Source organism: Thalassophryne amazonica, chromosome 12 (assembly GCF_902500255.1).
Source record: "Thalassophryne amazonica chromosome 12, fThaAma1.1, whole genome shotgun sequence".
In the NCBI taxonomy this organism is placed as follows: Eukaryota; Metazoa; Chordata; class Actinopteri; order Batrachoidiformes; family Batrachoididae; genus Thalassophryne; species Thalassophryne amazonica.
In genome coordinates, this window is record NC_047114.1 from 52,609,387 (window position 1) to 52,625,214 (window position 15,828).

Consider the following 15,828-nt stretch of genomic DNA (forward strand, 5'->3'; position numbering starts at 1 on the left):
AAGGCTGGGTTTCAGCCGTTTTACAAACCTTCCTTGCCTTCCTTCCTTGACACCTCTCTCAAACCATTTCTTCTCTCTGGCTAAGATTTTAACTTCCTTGTCCTCAAACATGTGGTTAGTGTCTTTCAGGTGGAGATGAACTGCAGACTGAGGTCCACTGGCGACCTCTCTGCAGTGCTGGTATAGCCCCTTGTTTAAAGGTTGCTTAGTCTCACCTATGTAGTGTTCATTACAGTTTTCCTGACATCTGATATAATACACTACATTGCTCTGTTTGTAACTAGGGATCCTGTCCTTAGGGTGAACTAATTTCTGTCTCAAGGTGTTAACCGAGTTAAAGTAAACTGGGATTTTGTGCTGTCTGAAGATCCTCTGTAGTTTTTCCCCTACTCCTGCTAAATAAGGGAGAGACACTCTTCTTCTTGTCTCCGTCTCCTGTCTATCTGGTCTCTTTGTTTTCTGGGACTTCTGCACTTTGTCCAGGGACCATCGTGGGTACCCACATACTGTGAGGGCTTTCCGTACAAGTTGTTGTTCTTTAGCCCTTCCCTCTGCAGTTGTGGGCACCTGTAGGGCTCTGTGTTGAAGAGTCCTGATCACCCCGAGCTTGTGTTCAAGGGGGTGGTTTGAGCCAAAGAGCAGATATTGGTCAGTGTGAGTGGGTTTTCTGTAAACCTCTGTCTGGAGCTGCCTGTTCTCTCCAATCGTAACATCACAGTCCAAGAAGGATTTAGCCTTCTTGGACTGTGCAACAACTTGTACGGAAAGCCCTCACAGTATGTGGGTACCCACGATGGTCCCTGGACAAAGTGCAGAAGTCCCAGAAAACAAAGAGACCAGATAGACAGGAGATGGAGACAAGAAGAAGAGTGTCTCTCCCTTATTTAGCAGGAGTAGGGGAAAAACTACAGAGGATCTTCAGACAGCACAAAATCCCAGTTTACTTTAAACCGGTTAACACCTTGAGACAGAAATTAGTTCACCCTAAGGACAGGATCCCTAGTTACAAACAGAGCAATGTAGTGTATTATATCAGATGTCAGGAAAACTGTAATGAACACTACATAGGTGAGACTAAGCAACCTTTAAACAAGAGGCTATACCAGCACCGCAGAGAGGTCGCCAGTGGACCTCAGTCTGCAGTTAATCTCCACCTGAAAGACACTAACCACACGTCTGAGGACAAGGAAGTTAAAATCTTAGCCAGAGAAGAAATAGTTTGAGAGAGGTGTCAAGAAGCATTCTTTGTAAAACAGCTGAAACCCAGTCTTAACCAGGGGGGCGGGTCTCAGACACGCATTGTCCCGTTTACAATGGGGTACTCAGGTCAAAGCAGTTTCAGTCTTTTGTTCATGGTAATAAGTCATTCACGTCATCAGGAGAGTCGTCAAGGGAGCCATCAGGGGAGGCTTCCATCCCATCATTAGGAGAGTGCTAACTAGAGCACAATAGGTGTTAATTAGAGCTATTGTTTAGTCACTAGCCTATAGCAGTCGGCCTCTCGGAAGGAAGGGTCTGGTTAGGTTAAATACTCCAGCTTTTGTTGGCTTCTGGTTTATTCTTCTCTACAAGAGTCAAGACAGAAGTCAGACTACCAGAGCAAGAATTTTAGCTGAGGAAGCTTCTGTGATTTGAAGCGAAACGTCCTCACGTCAAGCAACCCAGTCCAGTCGAAGATTCAAGCTTCTCTACTATGGAAACCACCTGGACAACTGAGAGCCTACACACAAACAACTGTGGGAGCAATTGTAAGAAAGTGGAAGACATACAAGACCATTGATAATCTCCCTCAATCTGGGGCTCCACGCAAGATCTCATCCCATGGGGTCAAAATGATCATGAGAAGTATGCTGAGTTGGATTCCAAGAACACCACATCTACTGTGAAGCATGGGGGTGGAAACATCATGCTTTGGGACTGTTTTTCTGCAAAGGGGACAGGATGACTGATCCGTGTTAAGGGAAGAATGAAAGTGGCCATGTGTAGTGAGATTTTAAGATAAAACCACCTTCCATCAGGGAGAGCACTGGAGATGCAACATGGCTGGGTCTTCCAGCATGACAATGATCCCAAACACACTGCTCGGGCAGAGTGGCTCCGTAAAAAGCATTTCAAGGTCCTGGAGTGTCCAAGCCAGTCTCAAGACATCAACCCCATAAAAAATATGTTGCGGGAGTTGAAAGTCTGTGTTGCCCAGCGACAGCCCCAAAACATCACTGCTCTAGAGGAGATCTACATGGAGGAATGGGCCAAAATACCAGCTACAATGTGTGCAAAACTGGTGAAGACTAACAGGAAATGTTTGACCTCTGTCATTGCCAACAAAGATTATGTTACAAAGTATTGAGCTGAACTTTTGTTATTGACCAAATACTTATTTTCCACCATAATTTACAAATACATTCTTTAAAAATCCTACAAAGTGATTTCCTGGATTTTTTTTCCCCTCATTTTATCTCTCCAGTTGAAGTGTACCTATGTTGAAAATTAGACCTCTCTCATCTTTCTAAATAGGACAACTTGCACAATCAGGGACTGACGAAATACTTTTTTTACCCCACTGTAACAGCGCAAAGGTCTGCTTTTCATTTGTTTAACCTATTGAACATAAAATAAACCATTTATTTAGAAATCAAAGCTTGATTTTATTATTAAAATTTAAGATTTTGCGGAACTTCCACCTGAAACACACCCTTGCCGATTATTCTGGAACCTGTGATAAGAACCATAACATAGAGAATAAATATGCATGCGCACGCACACACAAACTTTTTAAAATTTCAATAAAATGTGCTGGCCTTACAGTCACAGATTTCTTTTGCCCAACAATGGTAAAATCAAAATATTTTGGCAAAAAATACAATTTTGTTTCACATTCTTTCACATGCTTCTTCAGGAGCAAAATTAAAAAGCTCCTTAGATTTCCTTCAACTTTTTATAACAGAGTTCCAAATTACAGCATTTGGCATCACTGTTGTCCCCATATTGGTACAAAATGGACACAGTGAATGCTTTGCACCAATTTCTGCATAATCTTTTTCAATGCAGATGTCCTTGGGACACACAATGGAAAATGGAATTTTATTTTTGGCTGGGACACCTACAGTGCATCTTGAAAGCATTCATAGCGCTTCACTTATTCCATATTTTGTTACATTACAGCGTGACTCCAAAATGGAGTAAATTAATATTTTCCCCTCAAAAATCTACTCATAACACCCATAATGACAACATAAAGTTATTTTATTGAAATTTTTGCACATTTGTTAAAAAAAAAAAAAATGTACATACGTATTCACACCCTTTGCTCAATACTTTTTTGATGCCACCAGCTTGGTGCGCCTATCTTTGGGTCATTTTGCCCATTCCTCTTTGCAGCACATCTCAAGCTCCATCAGGTTGGCTGTGGAATGTCAATGTACAGCCATTTTCAGATCTCTGCACAGATGTTCAGGTCTGGGCTCCTGCTGGGCCGCTCAAGGACATTCACAGAGTTGTCCTGAAGCTACTCCTTTGATATCTTGGCTGTATGTTTAGAGCAGGTGTGGGCAATCATGTGCCATGAAGGGCCGAAACACTGCAGGCTTTCCTTTCTACCAATCACTTCCAACAGGTGATATCATTAAAGATCAGGTGTTTATGTTCACTGGAGAAGCTCATCAGCAACCCACCTGTTGAGGTGACTGGTTGCATGGAAAACCTGCACTGTCTCAGCCCTCATTGCCCACCCCTGGCTTCGAGTCACTGTCCTGCTGAAAGATGAACCTTTGCCACATTATGAGGTCAAGAGCGCTCTTGGAGAAGGTTTTTGTCCAGGATGCCTCTGTATATTGCTGCATTCATCTTTCCCTCAATCCTGACTAGTCTCCCAGTTCCTGCCACTGAAAAACATCCCCAGAGCATGATGCTGCCACAGGCCAAGAGACAGGTGCATGCCTTTTCAAATCATGTCAAATCAACTGATTTAACCCCAGGTGGACTCCAACTAAGGTGCAGAATCATCTCAAGGATGTTCAGTGGAAACAGGATGCACCTGACTCAATTTTGAGCTTCATGGCAAAGATTGAATGCTTCTTCTTGTTCTTCGGCCTCCTTCCGTCTCAGGAGATGATGAATGCACATTCAAAAGAGTCACTACGGGTGCAGCATTTCCTTCTGTGTGTTGGGAAAGTGTCAGTACACGGACCCACAACAGGGGGCGCAAATGAACGGACAATGGAGAAAGTCAAATAACAAGGCTTTACTGTTGTGAACGTGCACAACGAATACAACCAATCACGAAATGGACAACAGTCAATTCACAAAAGTGTCGTGTGGGCAGGCTCGAAGATAGGAGACGCCTCTCCAAGGTAAGACCCGAACCACACGGCTTCCTCCGCCACAGGACCCCGGAAATACTGGAGCCGCCAAGTCCCGAACTCCCAGGTGGCCACTGCCTCCGCGTGTCGGACCTGGTACTGCTGGCGAGGAACAAAGAACAGTTACATGGGGGCGCGTTTGCACCCAAGACTCCGAACAGCAGGGAAGTTACCTCCACCTCTCGTTGGAACAGTAATCCACAAGCTATGCACTAATCCAAAAGGATACACTCCGTCAGCTTTGATACGTTACCTCATAGGTAGAAACAATATCTCGGCAATGAGGTGGAGATGCCGTCCTGCTGATATACCCCACTGATGATTGCTGTCAGCTGTCTCAGGTGATGGGTGACAGCTGTCACCTTGGCTGCTCCTGTGAGGCGGCGGCGCCCTCTGGTGCCTGGAGCCCGCACTCCAGGCAGGGCGCCCACTGGTGGTGGTGGGCCAGCAGTACCTCCTCTTCAGCGGCCCACACAACAGGACCCCCCCCCTCAACGGGCGCCCCCTGGCGCCCGACCGGGTTTGTCCGGGTGGCGACGGTAAAAGTCGGCCAGGAGGGCCGGATCCAAGATGAAGCTCCTCTTCACCCAGGAGCGTTCTTCGGGACCGTACCCCTCCCAGTCCACCAGATATTGAAAGCCCCGGCCCATCCGTCGGACGTCCAACAGCCGGCGCACTGTCCAAGCCGGCTCGCCATCGATGATCCGGGCAGGAGGTGGTGCCGGACCGGGTGCACAGAGGGGCGAGGTGTGATGGGGCTTGATCTTTGACACATGAAATACCGGATGGATCCGCAGTGAGGCAGGAAGCCGAAGCCTCACTGCGGCGGGATTGATGACCTTGAGAATCTTAAACGGACCTATGTATCTATCTTGCAGTTTTGGGGAGGCTACTTGCAGTGGAATGTCCTTGGTGGACAACCACACTTCCTGCCCGGGGCGATACGTAGGGGCCGGGGTCCGCCGCCGGTCTGCATGGGTCTTCGCCCTCATCCGGGCCTTCAACAAAGCAGAACGGGCGGCACGCCACACCCGACGGCACTTCCGCAGGTGGGCCTGGACCGAGGGCACACCGACCTCTCCCTCAACCACCGGGAATAGTGGGGGCTGATACCCCAAACACACCTCAAAGGGGGAGAGGCCGCTGGCTGATGACACTTGACTGTTGTGGGCGTACTCGATCCAGGCCAGATGAGTACTCCAGGCCGCCGGGTGCGCGGCTGTCACACAACGCAGTGTTTGCTCCATTTCTTGATTAGCCCGCTCTGCTTGCCCGTTGGTCTGGGGGTGATACCCGGATGAGAGACTGACCGTGGCCCCCAGTTCCCGGCAGAAGCTCCTCCAGACGTGCGAGGAGAACTGGGGACCGCGATCGGAGACGATGTCTGATGGTATTCCATGCAGGCGGACGACGTGGTGGACCAGGAGGTCCGCTGTCTCCTGGGCCGTTGGGAGCTTCGGGAGAGCCACGAAGTGGGCCGCCTTGGAGAATTGGTCCACTATCGTGAGGATGACGGTGTTTCCCTGGGACGGCGGGAGGCCCGTGACAAAATCCAGGCCGATGTGGGACCAGGGGCGATGAGGCACGGGCAGCGGCTGTAGCAGTCCCGGAGCCTTGCGATGGTCGGCCTTGCCCCTGGCGCAGGTGGTACAGGCCTGGATATAGTCCCGGACGTCGGCCTCCAGGGACGCCCACCAGAAGCGCTGCCGGACAACTGCCACGGTTCTTCGCACCCCTGGATGACAGGAGAGCTTAGAGCCGTGACAGAAGTCCAGGACTGCAGCCCGTGCTTCTGGTGGGACGTAAAGTCTGTTCTTTGGTCCAGTCCCGGGGTCCGGGCTTCGTGCCAGGGCCTCCCGGACGGTTCTCTCTACGTCCCAGGTGAGGGTGGCCACGATAGTGGACTCCGGGATGATGGGTTCCGGTGGATCCGACAACTCCGTTTTGACCTCGTCTTCGTGTACCCGGGACAAGGCATCCGATTTCTGGTTCTTGGTCCCGGGCCGGTAGGTGATGCGGAAGTCAAAACGGCCGAAGAACAGTGACCAGCGGGCTTGCCTGGGATTCAGCCGCTTGGCGGTCCTGATATATTCCAGGTTCCGGTGGTCAGTGAAAACCGTGAATGGCACGGACGTACCCTCCAACAGGTGTCTCCACTCTTCAAGAGCCTCTTTCACCGCAAGGAGCTCTCGGTTGCCGACGTCATAGTTCCGTTCAGCCGGGGTCAATCTGCGGGAAAAATAGGCACACGGGTGAAGGACCTTATCGGTCTTCCCACTCTGGGACAGCACAGCTCCTATCCCTGAGTCCGAGGCGTCCACTTCAACCATTAACTGGCGACTAGGATCGGGCTGCACCAGAACAGGTGCAGACGAGAAGCGCCGTTTCAACTCCTTGAATGCGGCATCACACCGATCCGACCAGGTGAAGGGGACTTTTGGTGAGGTCAGGGCTGTCAGGGGGCTAACTACCTGACTGTAGCCCTTAATGAACCTCCTGTAGAAATTAGCAAAGCCTAGGAACTGTTGCAACTTCCTACGGCTTGTGGGTTGGGGCCAGTCTCTCACCGCCGCAACCTTGGCCGGATCAGGAGCGACGGAGTTGGAGGAGATGATGAACCCCAGGAAGGACAAAGAGGTGCGGTGGAATTCACACTTCTCGCCCTTCACAAACAGCCGGTTCTCCAACAACCGCTGCAGGACCTGACGTACATGCCGGACATGAGTCTCAGGATCCGGAGAAAAGATGAGTATATCGTCTAGATATACGAAGACGAACCGGTGCAGGAAATCCCGCAAGACATCATTAACTAATGCTTGGAACGTTGCTGGGGCGTTTGTGAGGCCGAACGGCATGACCAGGTACTCAAAGTGACCTAAGGGGGTGTTAAATGCCGTTTTCCACTCGTCGTCCTTCCGGATCCGAACCAGATGATACGCATTTCTAAGATCGAGCTTGGTGAAGATTTGGGCTCCATGCAGGGGTGTGAACACCAAATCCAACAGGGGCAACGGGTATCGGTTGCGAACCGTGATCTCGTTCAGCCCCCAATAATCAATGCATGGACGAAGTCCGCCGTCTTTTTTGCCCACAAAAAAGAAACCTGCGCCCATCGGGGAGGTGGAATTCCGGATCAACCCGGCAGCTAATGAGTCCCGGATGTAGGTCTCCATTGATTCGCGCTCAGGCCGGGAGAGGTTGTACAGCCTACTGGACGGAAACTCGCTGCCCGGAACCAAATCAATGGCACAATCATACGGACGGTGGGGGGGAAGTGTGAGCGCCAGATCCTTGCTGAACACGTCGACAAGGTCGTGGTACTCCACTGGCACCGTCCCCAGATTGGGCGGGACTCTGACCTCCTCCTTAGCTTGGGAGCCGGGAGGAACCGAGGAACCTAGACACACCCGATGGCAGGTCTCGCTCCACTGAACCACTACCCCGGACGGCCAATCAATCCGGGGATTGTGCTTCAACATCCAGGGAAATCCTAAAACCACACGGGAGGTGGCCTGAGTCACAAAAAACTCGATCACTTCCCGGTGATTTCCTGACACCACCAGAGTTACAGGTGGTGTCTTATGCGTGATCGGAGGGAGTAGGGAGCCATCTAGTGCCCGAACCTGCACAGGCGAGGTAAGAGCCACCAGAGGGAGCCCTATCTCCCTGGCCCATCTGCTGTCCAGCAGATTCCCCTCAGAGCCCGTGTCCACCAGTGCTGGGGCCTTCAGGGTTGAGTCCTCATAAAGGATCGTAACTGGGAGTCGTGTGGCAATGTGGGTGTGTCCCACGTGAATGTCTCGGCCCATCTCTAGCCAAGTTTCTAGGGGCGGGGCGTTGGAGTTTAACCGCTCGGGGCAGTCTCTCATATGGTGCTCTATTGCACCACAAACAAAACAAGCTCCGTGGGCCCGTCTCCTCTGTGCATCCGGTGCCCTAAATGTTGCCCTACTCGTGTCCATAGCTTCGTCAGCAGGGGGAGCTGTGGCCCCACGGAGTGCAGGGGCCGTGGAGCGTGGGGAAGGCGGAGCGCGGTCGGAACCGGAAGGGAGAGGGACGGCGCGTGCCCAGCCACGCCCTTCGTCTCGTTCCCGCCGACGTTCTTCTAACCGGTTGTCTAACCGTATGACAAGATCGATGAGCCCGTCTAAATCCCGCGGTTCGTCCTTAGCCACCAGGTGCTCCTTAAGAACCAAAGACAGTCCGTTTACAAAGGCGGCGCGGAGGGCAGTGCTATTCCAGCCGGACCTCGCAGCCGCAATGCGGAAGTCGACTGCATAGGCAGCTGCGCGCCGACGCCCCTGTCTCATTGACAGTAGCACGGTTGAAGCGGTTTCGCCTCTATTAGGGTGATCGAACACGGTTCTGAGCTCCCTCACAAACCCATCATATGTCAGAAGGAGCCGTGAATTCTGCTCCCAGAGCGCTGTAGCCCAAGCGCGTGCCTCACCGCGAAGCAGGTTTATCACATAAGCTACTTTACTAGCATCAGTCGCGTACATGATGGGAGGCTGTGCGAAGACGAGCGAGCACTGCATGAGAAAATCCGCGCACGTCTCCACACAGCCTCCGTACGGCTCTGGGGGGCTTATGTATGCTTCCGGGGAAGGTGGGAGAGGTCGTTGAACAACCAGTGGAACGTCTATGTTACGCACAGGGTCCACGGGAGGGAGAGCCGCAGCGGCGAGAGCCTCCACCCTGCGGTTCAGGAGGACGTTCTGCTCGGTCATCAAATCCAACCGAGTCGTGAAGGCGGTGAGGATCCGCTGCAACTCACCGATTACCACTCCTGCGGACGCCTGCGCGTCCTGTTCTTCCATTGGCCGTTCAACAGCCGGTTGACGCCCCTCGGGATCCATGACGTTGGCCGAGATATCCTGTTGGGAAAGTGTCAGTACACGGACCCACAACAGGGGGCGCAAATGAACGGACAATGGAGAAAGTCAAATAACAAGGCTTTACTGTTGTGAACGTGCACAACGAATACAACCAATCACGAAATGGACAACAGTCAATTCACAAAAGTGTCGTGTGGGCAGGCTCGAAGATAGGAGACGCCTCTCCAAGGTAAGACCCGAACCACACGGCTTCCTCCGCCACAGGACCCCGGAAATACTGGAGCCGCCAAGTCCCGAACTCCCAGGTGGCCACTGCCTCCGCGTGTCGGACCTGGTACTGCTGGCGAGGAACAAAGAACAGTTAGATGGGGGCGCGTTTGCACCCAAGACTCCGAACAGCAGGGAAGTTACCTCCACCTCTCGTTGGAACAGTAATCCACAAGCTATGCACTAATCCAAAAGGATACACTCCGTCAGCTTTGATACGTTACCTCATAGGTAGAAACGATATCTCGGCAATGAGGTGGAGATGCCGTCCTGCTGATATACCCCACTGATGATTGCTGTCAGCTGTCTCAGGTGATGGGTGACAGCTGTCACCTTGGCTGCTCCTGTGAGGCGGCGGCGCCCTCTGGTGCCTGGAGCCCGCACTCCAGGCAGGGCGCCCACTGGTGGTGGTGGGCCAGCAGTACCTCCTCTTCAGCGGCCCACACAACACTGTGGCCTATATAAGCTGATGTGGGAATGGCAATCTTTCAAGCAGGCTGAAAAAAAAGTATTTCATCCATTTTGGTGGAATAAGGCTATAACATAAAAAATATGGAAAAAGTCCAGCGCTGTGAATACTTTCTGGATGCACTATATTCCTGTTTCAATGGCTAAACAAGAGCCATTTGGGTGTAAGTGCATCAGTCAACTGGTCTGCTAGTCCACTGCCAATTTTAAAATTAGAAGTATCATTTGCCATTTGTTGAGAAATGATTATTAAATGCTGTGAATGCTACCAGGTGCTGAGCTCAGGACTGGACCACTCTGGCTTTAATGAGTGTTGCAAACACTGCTGATTTACAAAAGAATAACCTCATTAACATCACCCTAATCAATCAATCAATCAATTTTTTTATATAGCGCCAAATCACAACAAACAGTTGCCCCAAGGCGCTTTATATTGTAAGGCAAGGCCATAAAATAATTATGTAAAACCCCAACGGTCAAAACGACCCCCTGTGAGCAAGCACTTGGCTACAGTGGGAAGGAAAAACTCCCTTTTAACAGGAAGAAACCTCCAGTAGATGAGGCTCAGGGAGGGGCAGTCTTCTGCTGGGACTGGTTGGGGCTGAGGGAGAGAACAAGGAAAAAGACATGCTGTGGAGGGGAGCAGAGATCGATCACTAATGATTAAATGCAGAGTGGTGCATACAGAGCAAAAAGAGAAAGAAACAGTGCATCATGGGAACCCCCCAGCAGTCTACGTCTATAGCAGCATAACTAAGGGATGGTTCAGGGTCACCTGATCCGGCCCTAACTATAAGCTTTAGCAAAAAGGAAAGTTTTAAGCCTAATCTTAAAAGTAGAGAGGGTGTCTGTCTCCCTGATCTGAATTGGGAGCTGGTTCCACAGGAGAGGAGCCTGAAAGCTGAAGGCTCTGCCTCCCATTCTACTCTTACAAACCCTAGGAACTACAGGTAAGCCTGCAGTCTGAGAGCGAAGCGCTCTATTGGGGTGATATGGTACTACGAGGTCCCTAAGATAAGATGGGACCTGATTATTCAAAACCTTATAAGTAAGAAGAAGAATTTTAAATTCTATTCTAGAATTAACAGGAAGCCAATGAAGAGAGGCCAATATGGGTGAGATATGCTCTCTCCTTCTAGTCCCCGTCAGTACTCTAGCTGCAGCATTTTGAATTAACTGAAGGCTTTTTAGGGAACTTTTAGGACAACCTGATAATAATGAATTACAATAGTCCAGCCTAGAGGAAATAAATGCATGAATTAGTTTTTCAGCATCACTCTGAGACAAGACCTTTCTGATTTTAGAGATATTGCGTAAATGCAAAAAAAGCAGTCCTACATATTTGTTTAATATGCGCTTTGAATGACATATCCTGATCAAAAATTACTCCAAGATTTCTCACAGTATTACTAGAGGTCAGGGTAATGCCATCCACAGTAAGGATCTGGTTAGGCACCATGTTTCTAAGATTTGTGGGGCCAAGTACAATAACTTCAGTTTTATCTGAGTTTAAAAGCAGGAAATTAGAGGTCATCCATGTCTTTATGTCTGTAAGACAATCCTGCAGTTTAGCTAATTGGTGTGTGTCCTCTGGCTTCATGGATAGATAAAGCTGGGTATCATCTGCGTAACAATGAAAATTTAAGCAATACCGTCTAATAATACTGCCTAAGGGAAGCATGTATAAAGTGAATAAAATTGGTCCTAGCACAGAACCTTGTGGAACTCCATAATTAACTTTAGTCTGTGAAGAAGATTCCCCATTTACATGAACAAATTGTAATCTATTAGACAAATATGATTCAAACCACCGCAGCGCAGTGCCTTTAATACCTATAGCATGCTCTAATCTCTGTAATAAAATTTTATGGTCAACAGTATCAAAAGCAGCACTGAGGTCTAACAGAACAAGCACAGAGATGAGTCCACTGTCCGAGGCCATAAGAAGATAATTTGTAACCTTCACTAATGCTGTTTCTGTACTATGATGAATTCTAAAACCTGACTGAAACTCTTCAAATAGACCATTCCTCTGCACATGATCAGTTAGCTGTTTTACAACTACCCTTTCAAGAATTTTTGAGAGAAAAGGAAGGTTGGAGATTGGCCTATAATTAGCTAAGATAGCTGGGTCAAGTGATGGCTTTTTAAGTAATGGTTTAATTACTGCCACCTTAAAAGCTTGTGGTACATAGCCAACTAACAAAGATAGATTGATCATATTTAAGATCGAAGCATTAAATAATGGTAGGGCTTCCTTGAGCAGCCTGGTAGGAATGGGGTCTAATAAACATGTTGATGGTTTGGATGAAGTAACTAATGAAAATAACTCAGACAGAACAATCGGAGAGAAAGAGTCTAACCAAATACCGGCATCACTGAAAGCAGCCAAAGATAACGATACGTCTTTGGGATGGTTATGAGTAATTTTTTCTCTAATAGTTAAAATTTTGTTAGCAAAGAAAGTCATGAAGTCATTACTAGTTAAAGTTAATGGAATACTCAGCTCAATAGAGCTCTGACTCTTTGTCAGCCTGGTTACAGTGCTGAAAAGAAACCTGGGGTTGTTCTTATTTTCTTCAATTAGTGATGAGTAGAAAGATGTCCTAGCTTTACGGAGGGCTTTTTTATAGAGCAACAGACTCTTTTTCCAGGCTAAGTGAAGATCTTCTAAATTAGTGAGACGCCATTTCCTCTCCAACTTACGGGTTATCTGCTTTAAGCTACGAGTTTGTGAGTTATACCACGGAGTCAGGCACTTCTGATTTAAAGCTCTCTTTTTTAGAGGAGCTACAGCATCCAAAGTTGTCTTCAATGAGGATGTAAAACTATTGACGAGATACTCTATCTCACTTACAGAGTTTAGGTAGCTACTCTGCACTGTGTTGGTATATGGCATTAGAGAACATAAAGAAGGAATCATATCCTTAAACCTAGTTACAGCGCTTTCTGAAAGACTTCTAGTGTAATGAAACTTATTCCCCACTGCTGGGTAGTCCATCAGAGTAAATGTAAATGTTATTAAGAAATGATCAGACAGAAGGGAGTTTTCAGGGAATACTGTTAAGTCTTCTATTTCCATACCATAAGTCAGAACAAGATCTAAGATATGATTAAAGTGGTGGGTGGACTCATTTACTTTTTGAGCAAAGCCAATAGAGTCTAATAATAGATTAAATGCAGTGTTGAGGCTGTCATTCTCAGCATCTGTGTGGATGTTAAAATCGCCCACTATAATTATCTTATCTGAGCTAAGCACTAAGTCAGATAAAAGGTCTGAAAATTCACAGAGAAACTCACAGTAACGACCAGGTGGACGATAGATAATAACAAATAAAACTGGTTTTTGGGACTTCCAATTTGGATGGACAAGACTAAGAGTCAAGCTTTCAAATGAATTAAAGCTCTGTCTGGGTTTTTGATTAATTAATAAGCTGGAATGGAAGATTGCTGTTAATCCTCCGCCCCGGCCCGTGCTAAGAGCATTCTGACAGTTAGTGTGACTCGGGGGTGTTGACTCATTTAAACTAACATATTCATCCTGCTGTAACCAGGTTTCTGTAAGGCAGAATAAATCAATATGTTGATCAATTATTATATCATTTACCAACAGGGACTTAGAAGAGAGAGACCTAATGTTTAATAGACCACATTTAACTGTTTTAGTCTGTGGTGCAGTTGAAGGTACTATATTATTTTTTCTTTTTGAATTTTTATGCTTAAATAGATTTTTGCTGGTTATTGGTAGTCTGGGAGCAGGCACCGTCTCTACGGGGATGGGGTAATGAGGGGATGGCAGGGGGAGAGAAGCTGCAGAGAGGTGTGTAAGACTACAACTCTGCTTCCTGGTCCCAACCCTGGATAGTCACGGTTTGGAGGATTTAAGAAAATTGGCCAGATTTCTAGAAATGAGAGCTGCTCCATCCAAAGTGGGATGGATGCTGTCTCTCCTAACAAGACCAGGTTTTCCCCAGAAGCTTTGCCAATTATCTATGAAGCCCACCTCATTTTTTGGACACCACTCAGACAGCCAGCAATTCAAGGAGAACATGCGGCTAAACATGTCACTCCCGGTCTGATTGGGGAGGGGCCCAGAGAAAACTACAGAGTCCGACATTGTTTTTGCAAAGTTACACACCGATTTATTGTTAATTTTAGTGACCTCCGGTTGGCGTAACCGGGTGTCATTACTGCCGACGTGAATTACAATCTTACCAAATTTACGCTTAGCCTTAGCCAGCAGTTTCAAATTTCCTTCAATGTCGCCTGCTCTGGCCCCCGGAAGACAATTGACTATGGTTGCTGGTGTCGCTAACTTCACATTTCGCAAAACAGAGTCGCCAATAACCAGACGTTGATCCTCGGCGGGTGTGTCGTCAAGTGGGGAAAAACGGTTAGAGATGTGAACGGGTTGGCGGTGTACACAGGGCTTCTGTTTAGGGCTACGCTTCCTCCTCACAGTCACCCAGTCAGCCTGCTTTCCCGGCTGCTCGGGATCTGCCAGGGGGTAACTAACGGCGGCTAAGCTACCATGGTCCGCACCGACTACAGGGGCCTGGCTAGCTGTAGAATTTTCCACGGTGCGGAGCAGAGTCTCCAATTCGCCCAGCCTGGCCTCCAAAGCTACGAATAAGCTACACTTATTACAAGTACCGTTACTGCTAAAGGAGGCCGAGGAATAACTAAACATTTCACACCCAGAGCAGAAAAGTGCGGGAGAGACAGGAGAAGCCGCCATGCTAAATCGGCTAAGAGCTAGTAGCTACGCTAAGCTAGCGGATTCCTAAAAACACGCAAAGTGAATAATGTGTAAATAATTTAGAGGTGATTCAGCAGAAGGAGTGCTTTAGTTAAGGCACGTAAAGATTACACTGGGAAACAAATCGTAATCTAGATAACTAGATCAATCTAACTGCGCAGATTAAACAGCTAACACATACAGAAAAACACCGCTGTGCTCCGGAACAGGAAGTGATACAATACCGCAGTGAGAGCCAACCATATCATAATGAGCGAGTACACCAACAGAAGGTCATTGCTGAATTATCCACTTGGTTCCTCCATACTCACAATGGCAAAGGACTGTGGAGACAATGGACTAACTGCCTGGTCTGTTGGTGGCTGCGTTAGAGCAGGAGGAGGTGGAGTACACTGTGGATCAGACATCTTCAGACTGGCAATAAGATCCTCGAACTCAGTTGTAACCTATAAAAAGACACAGGCCCACAGAACACAAAGGAAGTCTTCATGTTATCAGTTTTAATAGCCATGAAATTCAAAAAACTTCATGGCTAGCTGGCTCTGGAGGTCCTGGAGTTCACTACATCAAATCAATGTGCAAATACGTATGTTCACTGGTTAAAAGCAAAACCTGTGTGTGCACCTTATTGGCTTTAATTTGTGATGACAAAATGTTGGGGTCTTCATTTTTCTTCAACAGTCTGATGGCACCAACTGGGGCCTGCAAAATCCACAAGACCAACACAAATAATTTTAAAAAGATTAACATGTTACACCCTCTCAGCAGATGCATTGTAAGTAAATATCTTTCAAATTTGTGTCCACAGCATGACCATTAAACATACAGCAGGAACTGTGTGTGTTGTTACATTTAAAAATAAATGTGGAGGGTAAAAAAAAAAAAAAAAAAAATCCTAATTCATCTCGAGTAGAATCCACTCCAGTTTACTGTAGTTTGGATTTAACAGTTCCAAACACTTACACTGTTGTGCCAGTGAGCTGCCAGATTTTGAGGAGGGCCTGAATTCTGCAGGGTATGCCACAAGTTATTGTAGTCCTCCTTATTCTGGAAGGGGTGGACAAAGAAAACAGATTGAAAGGGAGACAAAAATAAATGTGTTTCGCAAGACATCATGCTCCCTCACCCCAACTATGAC

General features: G+C 47.9%; 1 protein-coding gene across 1 annotated transcript in view; it reads right to left on the reverse strand.

Moving 5' to 3' along the window:
• Positions 1-15,828, reverse strand: part of xrn1 (5'-3' exoribonuclease 1) — a 96,037-nt gene that overhangs the window by 11,457 nt on the left and 68,752 nt on the right. Inside the window, exons 32-34 of the mRNA XM_034183018.1 lie at positions 15,654-15,737; positions 15,315-15,392; positions 15,002-15,136 (exon numbers count right to left, since the gene is read on the reverse strand). Coding sequence (XP_034038909.1) covers positions 15,002-15,136; positions 15,315-15,392; positions 15,654-15,737 — 297 coding nt within the window. The remainder of the gene's footprint in view (positions 1-15,001; positions 15,137-15,314; positions 15,393-15,653; positions 15,738-15,828) is intronic.